Genomic DNA, 12,562 nt, shown 5'->3' on the forward strand with positions numbered 1-12,562 from the left:
GTTCATTTGGGAGGTTATCTCCCTGAGTTCCTGCTGCCTGGATCTCCAGGGCTGCCCTGGGCCCCGGTCCTCTCTGAGCCTGGGTTTTTAGCCTTTCTTCCGATTCTGTGCGATCTCTCACAGCCTTCCACTGATGCTTTGTCCAGAGTAGCCCTGTCAGTTTCTGTTGCAGGCATCCAGAGATGCTGGTGGATACACTCTGGCTCCAGACACACCCCAACTTTGACCTTCACCTTCTGCTTTCAAGTATCTGCCTGCGTTTCTCACAGTTCGTGCATGCTACTTCGTGCCTCTGAACCTTTGTCCCTGCTGTTTCTTCTGCCGGGAATGCCTTTCCCACCTTATTCTCCTCATTCATTCTTATCCCAAGAACCATCTCAGACATTGTCAGCTCTGGGGGGACTTCCTCCAATCCTCCTCTGTACCACACCCCCGCCTCCAGGCTGGCTCTGACCCTCTGGGCAGCCCTAGGCCCTGGGCTTCTCTCCCTCAGCACCGGCATTCCCTCGTCTGAACCCAAGGCCAGATCCAGGCCCGCCCACCTCCATTTCTCGGTTGGCCACAACAAATGCTTTTGGGGCTCCAGAACCATGGGGGGGTCATACAGGCAGCTCCCTTGGGACCTGCTCAGGGATTCCTCAGGCAACTAGGACCAAATCCATTGCCTGCTGATGAGGGGTCATGAGGGGAATTGCTGAGGAGTGGGAGATGGGGAATTGTCCCAGAATAACAATGAGCCCAACTCCTCCGGGTTGGCCATTGCTCCAGCCCCAGCCTTTGATCCAGAGCCTGTGCCAGCCTTTGTCATAGCCCCAGCCCCTGCCCCAGCTCAAGCCACAGACCTGACCTCACACCCCACCCTCGGCCCCAGGCCTGTCTCTGCCCCTGCACAGGCCCTTCCCTCCACCTCTGCCCTCACTGCAGACCCCCAGCATTCTTCCCAGTGAGACCCACCCAGGCTGCCCTCTGTAGAGGCCCTGCCTCTGATCGAATGGGGCTTTTGGTGGGGAAGGACTGGCCAGTTAATTGGGCGGTGAATGGAGCAGGTATACCAGAGGTAGGTGCTGCGCCCAACTCCCCTCAGTGGCACAAGACCTGCAGCTCCAACAGTAGGTAACAGAGCCGAGCCTTAGGCAGGGGCAGGGGCAGGACCAGGTTTAGGTCCTGAAGGTTCCTTCTGTTCCCCGCCTCCCCTGCCCTGGGCCAGACTTAGTCCTGAGCCATGGACAGGGCTGAACCCTCCATGGTTGCTGAGTGCCCCAGCTGGGGAAGTGCCCGAGCTATAGCTACCCAAAATCAGGTAAAAGGAGGCAAAAGGGGGAGTCCCAGGACAAGCCAGTAGGATTGGGGAAGCTTGCAAGGTTGGGGCATCAGTAAAGACCACCACAGATGACCATCCTTGAAAGAAAAGCAAAAACAGCCCAAGTCTCCCCTGAGGTCACCGTCTCTCCACCCCTTCTCCTTGGGAACTGAACCAGGGCGGCAGGAGTGGGGAGGGCCACAGGACCTCGGGGAATCAGGCCCTCCACTCCACCCACAGGTGGATCCTGCAATGGACACATCATGAGGACAGAAGCCAGCGCTGCGATGTCACAGCTCAGCTGCGGCTTTGTGCTCCTGGAGCTGTCGAGTGAGTCAACTGGGCCCCTTCCTCCTTCCGGTGCTCGTGTACCGGTGTCCGATGCTCAAGGCTGGACAGGTTGACGTGTAGCCCCACCCCTTCTCTCCCTGCTCCTCCCATGTGCCGGGGCTGGCCCAGCAGATGGCCAATGAACAGCACGCTTAGGGAGACTGTCTTCTTTTGGCCATAACTAGCAACCAGACTTAGGTGAGCGGCCCAGGAACTCTTTGCAAGGCTGTGTTGAAACTATCTGTCAACTAGGCCACCTTCCCAGCTTGACCGTGAGCTCATTCAAAGTGTCTATCCCGGTCTCCATTCTAGCTCTGTAAAAGCTCAGAGTATATGATGTCAGTTAAATGCATAAATGGCTGGAGGGACGGGTGGGTAGAGATAGATGACAAAGGTATCTCCTTCCTATGTGGGCTACTCTCTCACCCATCCCCAGCTCTGACCCTCGGAGTCTTTCCTGAATGCTCTTGGAAGCTAGCACCTGTTGGAAGTCCCAGGCATCTTGGCACCCGTGGAACTTGATTGTGATGGAGCTGTCCCAGTTATGGGGTGACAAAGGCAATAATGCCACTGCAGAATGACACATTTGGCTCCTCCAGAGCTGGGGGGCACAGCTCAAAGAACTCAGACTTTGAACTTAGTGAAACCGGAGTCGAAATCCAGCCCTGTTGTACATCCTCAAGCTGGTCACAGGGGCCTCTCTGAACCTCGGTTTCCTTTTCTATGATGTGGGAAGTAAACTGGCTTCTGAGGACCGTCAGGAGAATCAGAAGAGAAAGCTGCTGCCTTGACTGTTGCTGTGGCCATCCATCTTCTTCCTGCCTGGCCCACGTGGCTCTCATCCTCCAGCGTAGCCTGAGGTGGTGAGGGGCAATGCCGGCGGCCGTGGACACAGGCCAGGAGGCTGGCCTGAGCAATACCGGTGACAAGGACAGGGACCTGCAGGTGCTGTTCCAGGAACTCTGCCAACTCCAGGCAAAGTACGAGCTGTCCCAAGCCCCGCCGTGCCCCCTGCCTCAGCCCCAGGGCCACCTGCAGTGGGCTAAACAGCTGGAACTGAGCAAAAAATGCCTGAGGAGTCCAGGCCAGGAAATGAACCGGGAGGGGACTGAGGCCCAGGAGTAAGTCAGGAGGGGCAGCTGATTTGCAAGTGGTGAGGAGGTGGGGGGCTTGGCTCCCGCCCTTTGACCTCAGACCTTGGGCCAGTCCCAGGCGCTGTGCAAGCTGAGTCTCCCTCCACGAAGGCAGGGCTGTGGGTGACCATCCCTACACATCTGTCAGCTTGGCCCCTCTAAAATCACCCTGCAGGGTTGCTGCCGTGTCTCCAAGCAGACGCCCTGAATCCTTGCCCCTGGGTGACTCTTCAATTTCAGGCTGCCCACGAAAGCCTGAGTTAGATGCAAAAGGATGTATTGATATCTGTGAGCGATTTTATGGAGAAAAGTCCCAACCGGTCCATTGGATTCTCATAGGGCTTCCCAACCTCCCCACCGTGGCTCACAGGGCCCCACGTGGTATTTGCCGGGAGAAGACAATTTTTCCTGCATTTTCCAGGACTGTATGGATGAGAAAATGGGGCCTGAGAGGCAGAGTGGCTTGCCCTGGGGAAATCTGCAGTCACTCAGAGATACCCACCACAGCCCTTTCCTGCTCTGCCCTCTGCCCTTGACCACTGACCTTGAAGGCGCCCAGGGTGGGCAACCTGTTGGAGACGCATCTTGCTTGGTGATGCCCCCTGACGGCTGGGCAGCAGCACGTGGCTGTCGCCCCTGTGGGGGCTGCCGGGGCCCCGACCACAGACTGAGTGCTTATGATGTGCTGGGAGCCCCAGACCCGGTCCCCACCGGCCTGTGAGGGCGGGGTCTGCTTACCCCTGTTACGGACGGGCCAGCCAGGTACAGAGAGGCAAAGCCTGTGGCCGGATCACCGGCTACTGGGGGCTCAGGCCATCTGCCACCAGCTCAGCCTGCAGGAGGGGCTCCGTAGACCCCACGCCACAAAGGTCCGGCCTCGCTGGCCCCCAGGCCCCTTCCTCATGGCCTGACCACAGGCATCTATTTGACCTGTTTGTGGCTCAGTTTACTCAGCAGTGAAATGGGGGTAGAGAGACTCGAGTCAGTGGCCCACTGATGGGGTCAGTGACCAGCCCAGCCCGAATCCGTGCAGATCCACAGAGGCTGGCCTTTGCCAGGGGTCACGACCTGGAAGTCTCCAAACCGTGTTCTCACATCTGGCTCTCTCGCCGGCACTGAAATGTCTCTACAGACAGAGGAAGCTGAAGAGAGAGGTGGAGAAGCATAAGGTTTTTGAAGACTATCTGATCAAGGTCCTTGAGAAAATCCCCAAGGGTACGTATGTAGCTTCCTCAGCAGGCCTGTCCTCTCTGCAGCCACCTCCCAGCCTGGGAAGCTGGGCGTGTGTGAGCTCGCTGAGCCTTGAGCTCGCCTGCAGAACGGGGATCCACAGGCCGGTGCCACCGTGGTCGAGCCAGCCAGGGCGCCAGCCATGTGGCCTGCAGCAAGTCCTCAACGTCTCTGGCGGGAACAACAACGGTTCTGTGGACTGGCTCATCCTTTCCGAGCACGTAGCCCGGTGCCCGAGGTTTAGCTAGCACCCAGTAAGTGTCAGCTGTTATTATTATCTCATTTGTCTTTGATTTTGCTCTTAGGAACTAAAATTACACAGGCATCTGAAATGAGTTTTGTGTTCTGTTTTATCATGATTTGCACCAGAATCCACTGTTATCAGTGCTGAAAACTTGATAGGAAAGAGGAGGGGAGCCAAACATACATAATTTTATTATCGTCATTGTCTTTACATCACCAATAATAAAAGTAACTATTACTGTTTATGAAATATTCACTCTGTGCTAAGCTCTTTACTAAATCCTTTTACCCGCTTTAGGAGCTTCTGAGAACTGTGTTACCCAGGCTCAGGGAGGTCAAGGGACTTGCCCAAGTCGCCCAGACAGGAAGTGGTGGGGCTGGGTCTCAGACTGTGGTCTATCTGATTTCAGAGTCACTGTGCTAAGTGCTCTGGAGCTGCAGGAGCCCCAAGGACTCTGCCCTGGAGGTCAGGGAAGGCTTCATGGAGGAGGGGCCATTCATGGGGCTCAAATGTGTTCAGCAAAGGGGAACAGCGCCGCAGGCAGAAGAACAGCACAGATGTAGGCTGGAGCCACGGCCCTGTGCAGTGGGTTTGGGGTTGAGTTCCAGTGTGCTGGAGCGCCGGGATCCGGCAGGGGTCGCTGGGAGATGTGACTGGAAGGTTGAACAGCACCAAAGAGCCTTGAGCACCAAGTCAAGGAGGGGCGCAGGCCTCCCGGTCAGGCACGGGGTTTGAAGCAGACCCAGCACCCAGTGCTGCTTCTAGAAGCCTCCTAGTTTGGGACCTTCCTAATTCAGCAATTCAACCCTGTTCAACCCATCCAGAATGAGCAACCAACAAAGCTGGGGATCCCGTCACTCGGGACAGCAACAATCCCTGTCCTCTTCCTGCAGGCTCCCCCAGTCGGCAGTTTCTCCTGGGGTGGCGGTGGGGGGGTTCTTCTGCCTCACTGGGCAGCCTTAATCCAGAATCCTTGTTCTCAGCCCGCGGTGGCCTTTCAAATGCTGATTCTTCTCTTGAAGAGGTGGGAGGTCAGTGATGGGGTGCTCTCAACTTTGGGGCTCCAGTGGACAGCAGAAGTCCCACCTACCTTACTAGCATCACTGCAGGGGGCAGGTGAGGGCTGGGCATTCTGTGCCCACCCATCCTGCCATGCACTGTCTCTGTAGGCTACAACCAAGGGGAGGAGCCGGAGGCGGCCCCGGTGGAGGCCATGGTGGAGGCCCCGGTGGAGGCCATAGTGGAGGCCCCGGTGGAGGCCATGGTGGAGGCCCCGGTGGAGGCCATAGTGGAGGCCCCGGTGGAGGCCCCGGTGGAGGCCATAGTGGAGGCCCCGGTGGAGGGCACGGTGGAGGCCACGGTGGAGGCCATGGTGGAGGCCATGGTGGAGCACTATGGGAAGCTCTTCACAGTCAAGCAGGACAACCAGAAGCGTCTGGAGGCCTTCTTCAAGATGAGCCAGGCCGTCCACCAAAGCCTGGAGGGAGTCTCTTAGAGGGAGGCCATAGGGCTCTTATCCTGGTAACAGCTGCCTGAAGCCTGGCCCATCCCCCTTGGCCCAGAGAACTGGGATGTAGGGACCCCCTTCCCTCTGCAACCTCAGAGAAGGCCTGGAGCAGGGGTGGGCTCCTGAGAGGGTCTGAGTGGGGCGGTCACTCCAGAGCCTTGTTCTGTACCCCTTTCCCTCCCTTTCTGCTGGGTTTCTCCTGAGGAAGACTCAGCTTATACTTAAAAGGTGTTCTTCGTGGTAGAAAACTCAGGAGTTCTAGATTCAGACAGACTGGGGTTCAAATTCCAACTCAGCCTCTGCCTAGCTGCATGACCCTGGGCACGTTTAGACCCTCTCTGAGCCTCAGTTTCCTCTTCTGTGACGTGGGGGCAATTCAACCTAGTTGGTAGGCTGTTGTGAGACACTGAACACAAACTGTCTCAGAGTTAAGTGCCCCAACAGGTCATCTCCCTCATAGTTGGTTAATCTTCTAATAAATTGAACTTCCACCCCAAGGGATGGGCATTCCATCCGGAAGAAACTGCCCTGGCAAAGGCATGGCATGATGAATTTTTGTGCTGCAGTTGGGACCTGGGGACATGGAGAAGACAGAGGACGGGGACATGGAGAGGAAGGGAACGGGGAAAGTGAGGCTGATGAGTCGGCTGATTCTTGCAAAGGACAGTGGCATGGCATTTGCAGCCAGTCTCTGCCCCCTAGTGGTAACACTGAAAACCTACACCATTTTGTACGTTGTTTTTCCTTCGTGGACGGGGCACTGTGAGAAGCACTTAACAAGCTTTATCTCATTTAAACCTCACCCCAGCACCCGGAGGTAGGTGCTTCTATTCCTAGAGCTGAGACTAGAGGAGGGGAGTTAGGTGAGTATGCAAGTAGAAGGTTGGATCCCAACTTTATTGAGAATTTTAATACTTTGTTCATCATGGATTTTTTTTTTTTTTTTTTGCCTTAACTTTCATTTTTAAAAAACACTGCATTTGGGAATTCCCTGGTGGTCCAGTGGTTAGGACTCCGCGCTTACACTTCAGGGGCATGGGTTCGATCCCTGGTTGGGGAACTAAGATCCCGCAAGCTGCGCAGTACGGGCAAAAACAAAAACAAACAAAAAAATTGCATTAAAATATCATTTATATTAATTCTGAGTTAAATGTTGCACCCTAGTCCCAGGCATGCTATTTTTCTCATTTTCAAAGTAAGAAAACTAGGCCTCAGAAAAGTGAGGACACATATATAACCTGTGTCCTCCAAACACATCTCCGCGGGGCCTGGCGTGGGAGTGCACACAGCACATCCTGTGCCCCGCAGGCCTGGGCCGCAGAGGCTGTCACAACCTTGCCCCCTGGTGTCCTCCCAGCAGTTCCTGCAGCCGGAAGGGCCCAGACAGGTGGTTCTGCTTACGGTGAGAAAAACGGGCTCCAGGAGCTGAGTTGGGATTCAAACCCTAGTGATCCTAGACAAACATTTTCCTGCATCTCCTGGTGCCTTAAAGGGCCCTGACCACCCAGAACTTTCCCCTCCTCCACCCCCATCATCGCTCAGACCCCCGAGCCGTGAGCTCCTCAGGACCAGGCCCAGGGCAGGTGCCCCGGGAGGTCAGCTGCACCGAATTGACCAGCCACCCTACCACAGAGCCTCAAGATCCGGCTGTGCCAGCTGCAGAAGAAGTGTCACCGCAAGCAGGAGCAGTGGCGGCAGTTGGAACATGGTGTCACCTACCAGAAAGACACAGGCAGCTGTGATGTGAATCAAGTCCACTGGCTGGGGTTGGGGGTCGGGCAGCGCAGGGGCCGGGGGCTGCTGTCTCCTCGATAATGATCGGCCCGCAACACACACACACACGCGCACACACACGCGCACCACTTACCCACTTACCTCTCTTTGGTGACTGTTAGCTTTCAAAGGGCTTCTCTAAGATGAGCCTGATGTCATGTGACAGGTGGGAGAACTGAGGCCACAGGTAGTTAAGGACCAGCTGGGATGCCCCCGTACAGTCCCAGGGCCTGGCATCTGCACTCCTAAATATTGGTTGATTCTTACTCATATCTAGTCACAGATGAGAAGAATGCAGCTTGGAAAGAGTAAGTCAGGGCTGAAGTCCGGGGCCAGGATTTCTGGGCTTAATCCCTTGAGCTCCTCCTTCCTGGCCTGGAGAATGTGGACTAGTTACTCTCCGGACCCCCGGGTCCTCCGCATACCAGAGCCTGTGCCCTTCTGGCCTTGGGGGCTGCCTGGAGGACACAGGGGAGCAAGGCTGGGGCACAGGGCTGTGCCAGGCCACTCCACCTGGGCAGGGTGCAGTCAGCAAATGTGGGACCTTCTCCGGCCCTTGTGGGATCCTAGTTTGGAAGACATGAGGGTTGGGGTCTGTGGGCTGCTGACTTCCAACCAAGGAGCTTTGAGGGGGAACTGGATTGGCCACAGTTTATAAAGTCTGTTATGGGTCTTTCTCTTGAAGGTGAGAAGTAAGGTTGCTGATCACAACCCTGAAGGCCTGAAGTCCACAACTCTGGAGCTTCCCAGAGTGAGGAGCCCTGGGTTCCCCCATGTCCCCTCCTGGCCCCTGCCCTGGGTGTGGACCACAGATGTGCCCAGCTGGGAGGACCCTCTTGCAAGTTAGTCGGTCCAGTGTCCCTCTTTGCAGAGGCGAATGCTCTGGCCCCGAGGTGGGGGGGACTCATCCAAGCCCCTTTGGTTGTGGAGCCCAGACCAGCAGGAGGAGGTGGCTCCTGGCTTCAGGACACTTCTCCGGCCTCAGTGAGCTGGGGACAGGGGGCAGGGAATTCTGGGAGGGGCCCGAGCCTGCAGAACCAACTGCTCAACTGCATGCAAACGGCCATCCACAGCACGGCCCAGCAGCGCTGCGCCTCTGCCCACGGCGTGCCCAAGGGCGCGGGTCTCTTCTCCAAGCTCGACCTCATCCGGGTGAGGACTCTCATGCCCAGGCTGGCCTCCGACTTGAGCCTGCCCTCGGCCTCGCCTCATGGGGCATGGGTGGTGAGCTGCCCTATCAGGCCCTCCCTCCATGGCTGCATGGCTCCTGCACGGGTGCGGTAGGGTCTCAGGGTCTCTTTTAGGCTCTCGGCAAACTTGTAATGAATGCTCATTGGCGCAGGGTCAGAGGGTTGTAAAGGAGCTCCTGCCTTGCCTGGTCTTAATGTGGAGCCCCACCCCGGCACATCACACACACACACACACACACACACACACACACACACATGGGGTACACACTCATACAGATACTCATATGGGCTCTCCTCGCACCCTGCAATATACACGAAACATACACTGACACACCTGCAAACACACCAAGGAGCACACAGATGTAGTCACGTTTACACGGGGAGGCACATTTCAGTGACCGAGGGAGACTCTGTGCAGGGTCCTCATTTTAAACTTCAGACTCTCGTCAAGTCCACTGAGATTTCCCTTCTCAGTGGGAGGGTCCCCACCAGGACCAAACTCCCACCAGTCATAATGCTGATGCTGCAGTAACGGAGGTCATGTGATCAGATTGGCTTCCACCCACAGCACCATATCTTGTTTTCTTTTTAATAATAGCTTTATTGAGATATAATTCTAGTACCCTAAGATTTACCCTTTTAAAGTGCACACTTCAGTGTTTTCAGTACAGTTTCAGAATTTCACAACTATCATTAGTATCTATTTCCTGAATCTCTTCATCACTTCCCCAAAATACATTTTGTATCTGGCTTCTTTCACTTTGCACGATGTCTTCAAGTTTCATCCACGTGGTAGCACAAATCATTCCTTTTTATGGCTGAATAATATTTCGCTGCATGGAGAGACCACATTTTGTTTATCTATCCATTAGTTGATGGACATTTGGGTTGTTTTCATTTGGGGGCTATTATGAATAATGCTGCTATGAACATACATGCCCATGTTCTTGCATAGACATATCTTTTCAGTTATCTTGGGTATATACTTAGGAGTGGAATTTCTGAGTCTTGTGGTAACTCACGAGATAACTAAGCGAGGAACTGCTGAACTGTTTTCCAAAGTGGCTGTGTAATTTTACAATCCTATGATCAAAATATGAGGATTCCAGTTTCTCCATATCCTTGTTAACACTTGGTGGTCTGTCTTTTATAATTTAGCCATCCTAATGGGTGTGAAATGGTATCTCATTGTGGTTTTGATTTGCATTTCCCTGATCATTAATAATGTTGAACATTCTTTCACGTGTTTATTGGCCATTTGTATATCTTCTTTGGAGAAATGTCTATTCAGATCCTTTGCCCACCTTTTAACTGGATTGTTTGTCTTTTTATTGCTGAGTTGTAAATATTCTTTGTATATTCTGGATAAAAGTTCCTTATCAAATATATGATTTGAAAATATTTTCTCTCATCCTATGGGTTGTCTTTTCACTTTGATGGTGTCCTTTAAAGCACAAAGATTTCAATTTTGATGAAACCCGATTTATATATTTTTATTTTAGTTGCTTGTGCTTTAGGCATCATATCTAAGAAACTATTGCCTAATCCAGGGTCATGAAGATTTACACCTAAGTTTTCTTGTAAGAAGTTTATAGTTTTAGCTCCAGTATTTAGGTTTATGATGCATTTTTAGTTAATTTTTGTATATGGTATGGGATAGGGGTCCACTTTCATTATTTTGCATAAGGATATTCAGTTGTCCCGATACCATTTGCTAAAAAAACTGCTCTCTCCTCATTGAATTGTCTCCTCATTCTTGTCAAAAATCAATTGGTTGTAAATGTGAAGGTTTATTCCTGGACTCTCAATCCTATTCCATTGGTCCTTACGTCTGTCCTTAGCACCGACCGTCTGGATCACTGCAGCTTTGCAGTAAGTTTTGTAATTGGGAAGTGAGTGCTCCAGCCTTACTTTTCCTTTTTGAGGTTGTTTGACTCTTGTAACTGCATGTCTTGCATCGTGCGTGGAAGTTCCGTGTCTGGGTGGGTTTCAGGTCTGGTGTGACCCAAGGCTCAGTGGCACCACCAGGACCCATCCTTTCCACCCTCCCTTGTCTGCCAGCTTCAGCATTGGTTTCATCGTAAGTCATAGCTTGCTTTTCTCTTTCGAGGCAAGTTCAGTGGAGTTGTTTGAACTCAGGATTCTTAGCGCCTCTGGGACACTGGCGGCGAGTCCCATGGCCAATGTTGTCTAGCAGCAAGAGTCCACAGTGAGCGAGCCTGCGTCTTAGTTGAGAAGAACTCAGGAGAATTTCACAGGCAGTATCAGGGCCTCTCTGCTCCATGGCACAGCTCTTGGGGCACCATTCACAGTGAAGGCTGCATAACTGGCATCCCCTGGGGCATTGATCCTTCACATCATGATGTGAATGAGCATTTAAGTAAGGGCACATTTGCCCTACAGTCACAGTGTATTAATTTCATCTTCTTCCCAAGATAAAGGAAGAAATTACCCAGTGATGTCAGGGCGTCCCAAAGATCTCCCTCAGCAATCACTCAGTCAAGACTCAGAGTCACCCACATGCGCTCGGCATGGTACTAGGGAAAGAGAGGTGGAGGGAGATAAAGGTCACCTGGCCCTTAAGAAATGAGTGCCCCTCAGAGAGGGAGGCTGGGGGCAGTCAGGGTGGGCTTCTTGGAGGAAGCAGTGAGAAGAGGCAGGCAACCACATTCAGGAAGCCGCACAAGGACGTGGGCTCTGAGCCATCCAGCTCTGCCACTGCTGGGCTGTGTCACTTCAGACAAGTCACTTAACCTCTCTGAGCCTCAGTTTGCTCATTTGCCAATTGGCATTGATACCACATCTTTGGCAGGGCCCTTGTGAATACTAAAGGAGACGCAGGTCAACCTTGATGTTGCTTTGGTCCCTGGGAAGTGGTGTCCAGGGGCCAGAGTACAGTCAAGTGAGAGAGATTTCTTTTTTCTCCCAGGAATTTATGTTGGACAAAATGGAGACTGTGAGATTCATCTCACTGCTCACGGGACCCAGAGTGTGCTGGACAGCAGACAACCCCAAGGACCGGGGCCTCAGAAGTTACCCCAGACCATTCAGGAAACATTCAAAGAGTCAAGATTCGATCCCCAGGACCCCCTTTCCTAGCACCCAGACTTCAGAGTGCTCCAGCCTGTACTGACACAGCCCAGGGCCACCAGCCCTGCCAGCATCACGACCATCTCCTTACCTGCTTGGCCTCCTTTTTCCACCACCAGCGCTCCTGAGTGGGTGGGCGCTAGGGGAGGCGGGGCTCAGCGAGAGGCGGGGCAGCTAGGGCCAGGTGGGGTTGATGGGGCGCTGTTCCCTGCATTGGGGGATTGGCAGGGATCGAGGTGAGGCCTGCCTGGGACGGTGGGCGAGACAGAGGGAGGTTCCCGAGACAGAGGCAGCAGCCTGGTGGGAAGTCCCAGGTTGGAGACCTGCACCCAGAAGCTGGGGATGCATTTCTCGCTGTCATTGGTGGGTCTGTCTGGGGCCAAGGAGCTTGAATGGATGCCCAACTATTGGGAACGCTGCAGTCATAGGAACTCTCACAAAGAGCCACCGTGAGCCATAGGATGCGCGGGAGCTGGCCTGGCCCACAGCAGACCGGGGGTACTCAGTTTGTAGGAAGACATCTCATCACTGGTTCCCAGAAGCTGGATACCAGTTTGGTGCCTTCTGCCCACCTGAGGGTCCCTGAGCTGCCTGGAATGAGTGCTACTCTCAGGGGGACCGGGGACAGGGCAAAGCCCCTCTCTGGGCTGGTTTTCCCACGTGTGAAATCGGGTGCGAGGATGTCTAAGGGAATCCCCTCTCCAGTCTGACGTTCTTAGGTCAAGGTTGGAAAGGCTTCTGCGTGGATGGCACTGGCTTGGTGTT

General features: G+C 53.9%; 1 protein-coding gene across 1 annotated transcript; it reads left to right on the top strand.

The window, feature by feature from the left end:
• The first annotated feature begins 2,459 nt into the window (after positions 1-2,459).
• On the top strand, positions 2,460-11,840 carry CCDC197 (coiled-coil domain containing 197). Its single transcript, XM_059915830.1, is given in 8 exon segments — positions 2,460-2,610; positions 3,896-3,986; positions 5,260-5,268; positions 5,592-5,723; positions 5,726-5,758; positions 7,377-7,479; positions 8,524-8,669; positions 11,637-11,840. Coding segments are annotated over 8 exon segments (825 nt in total). The 5' UTR covers positions 2,460-2,503.
• Positions 11,841-12,562: the final 722 nt, after the last annotated feature.

The sequence above is a fragment of the Balaenoptera ricei genome, chromosome 2 (genome assembly GCF_028023285.1).
Source record: "Balaenoptera ricei isolate mBalRic1 chromosome 2, mBalRic1.hap2, whole genome shotgun sequence".
Taxonomy (NCBI): domain Eukaryota; kingdom Metazoa; phylum Chordata; class Mammalia; order Artiodactyla; family Balaenopteridae; genus Balaenoptera; species Balaenoptera ricei.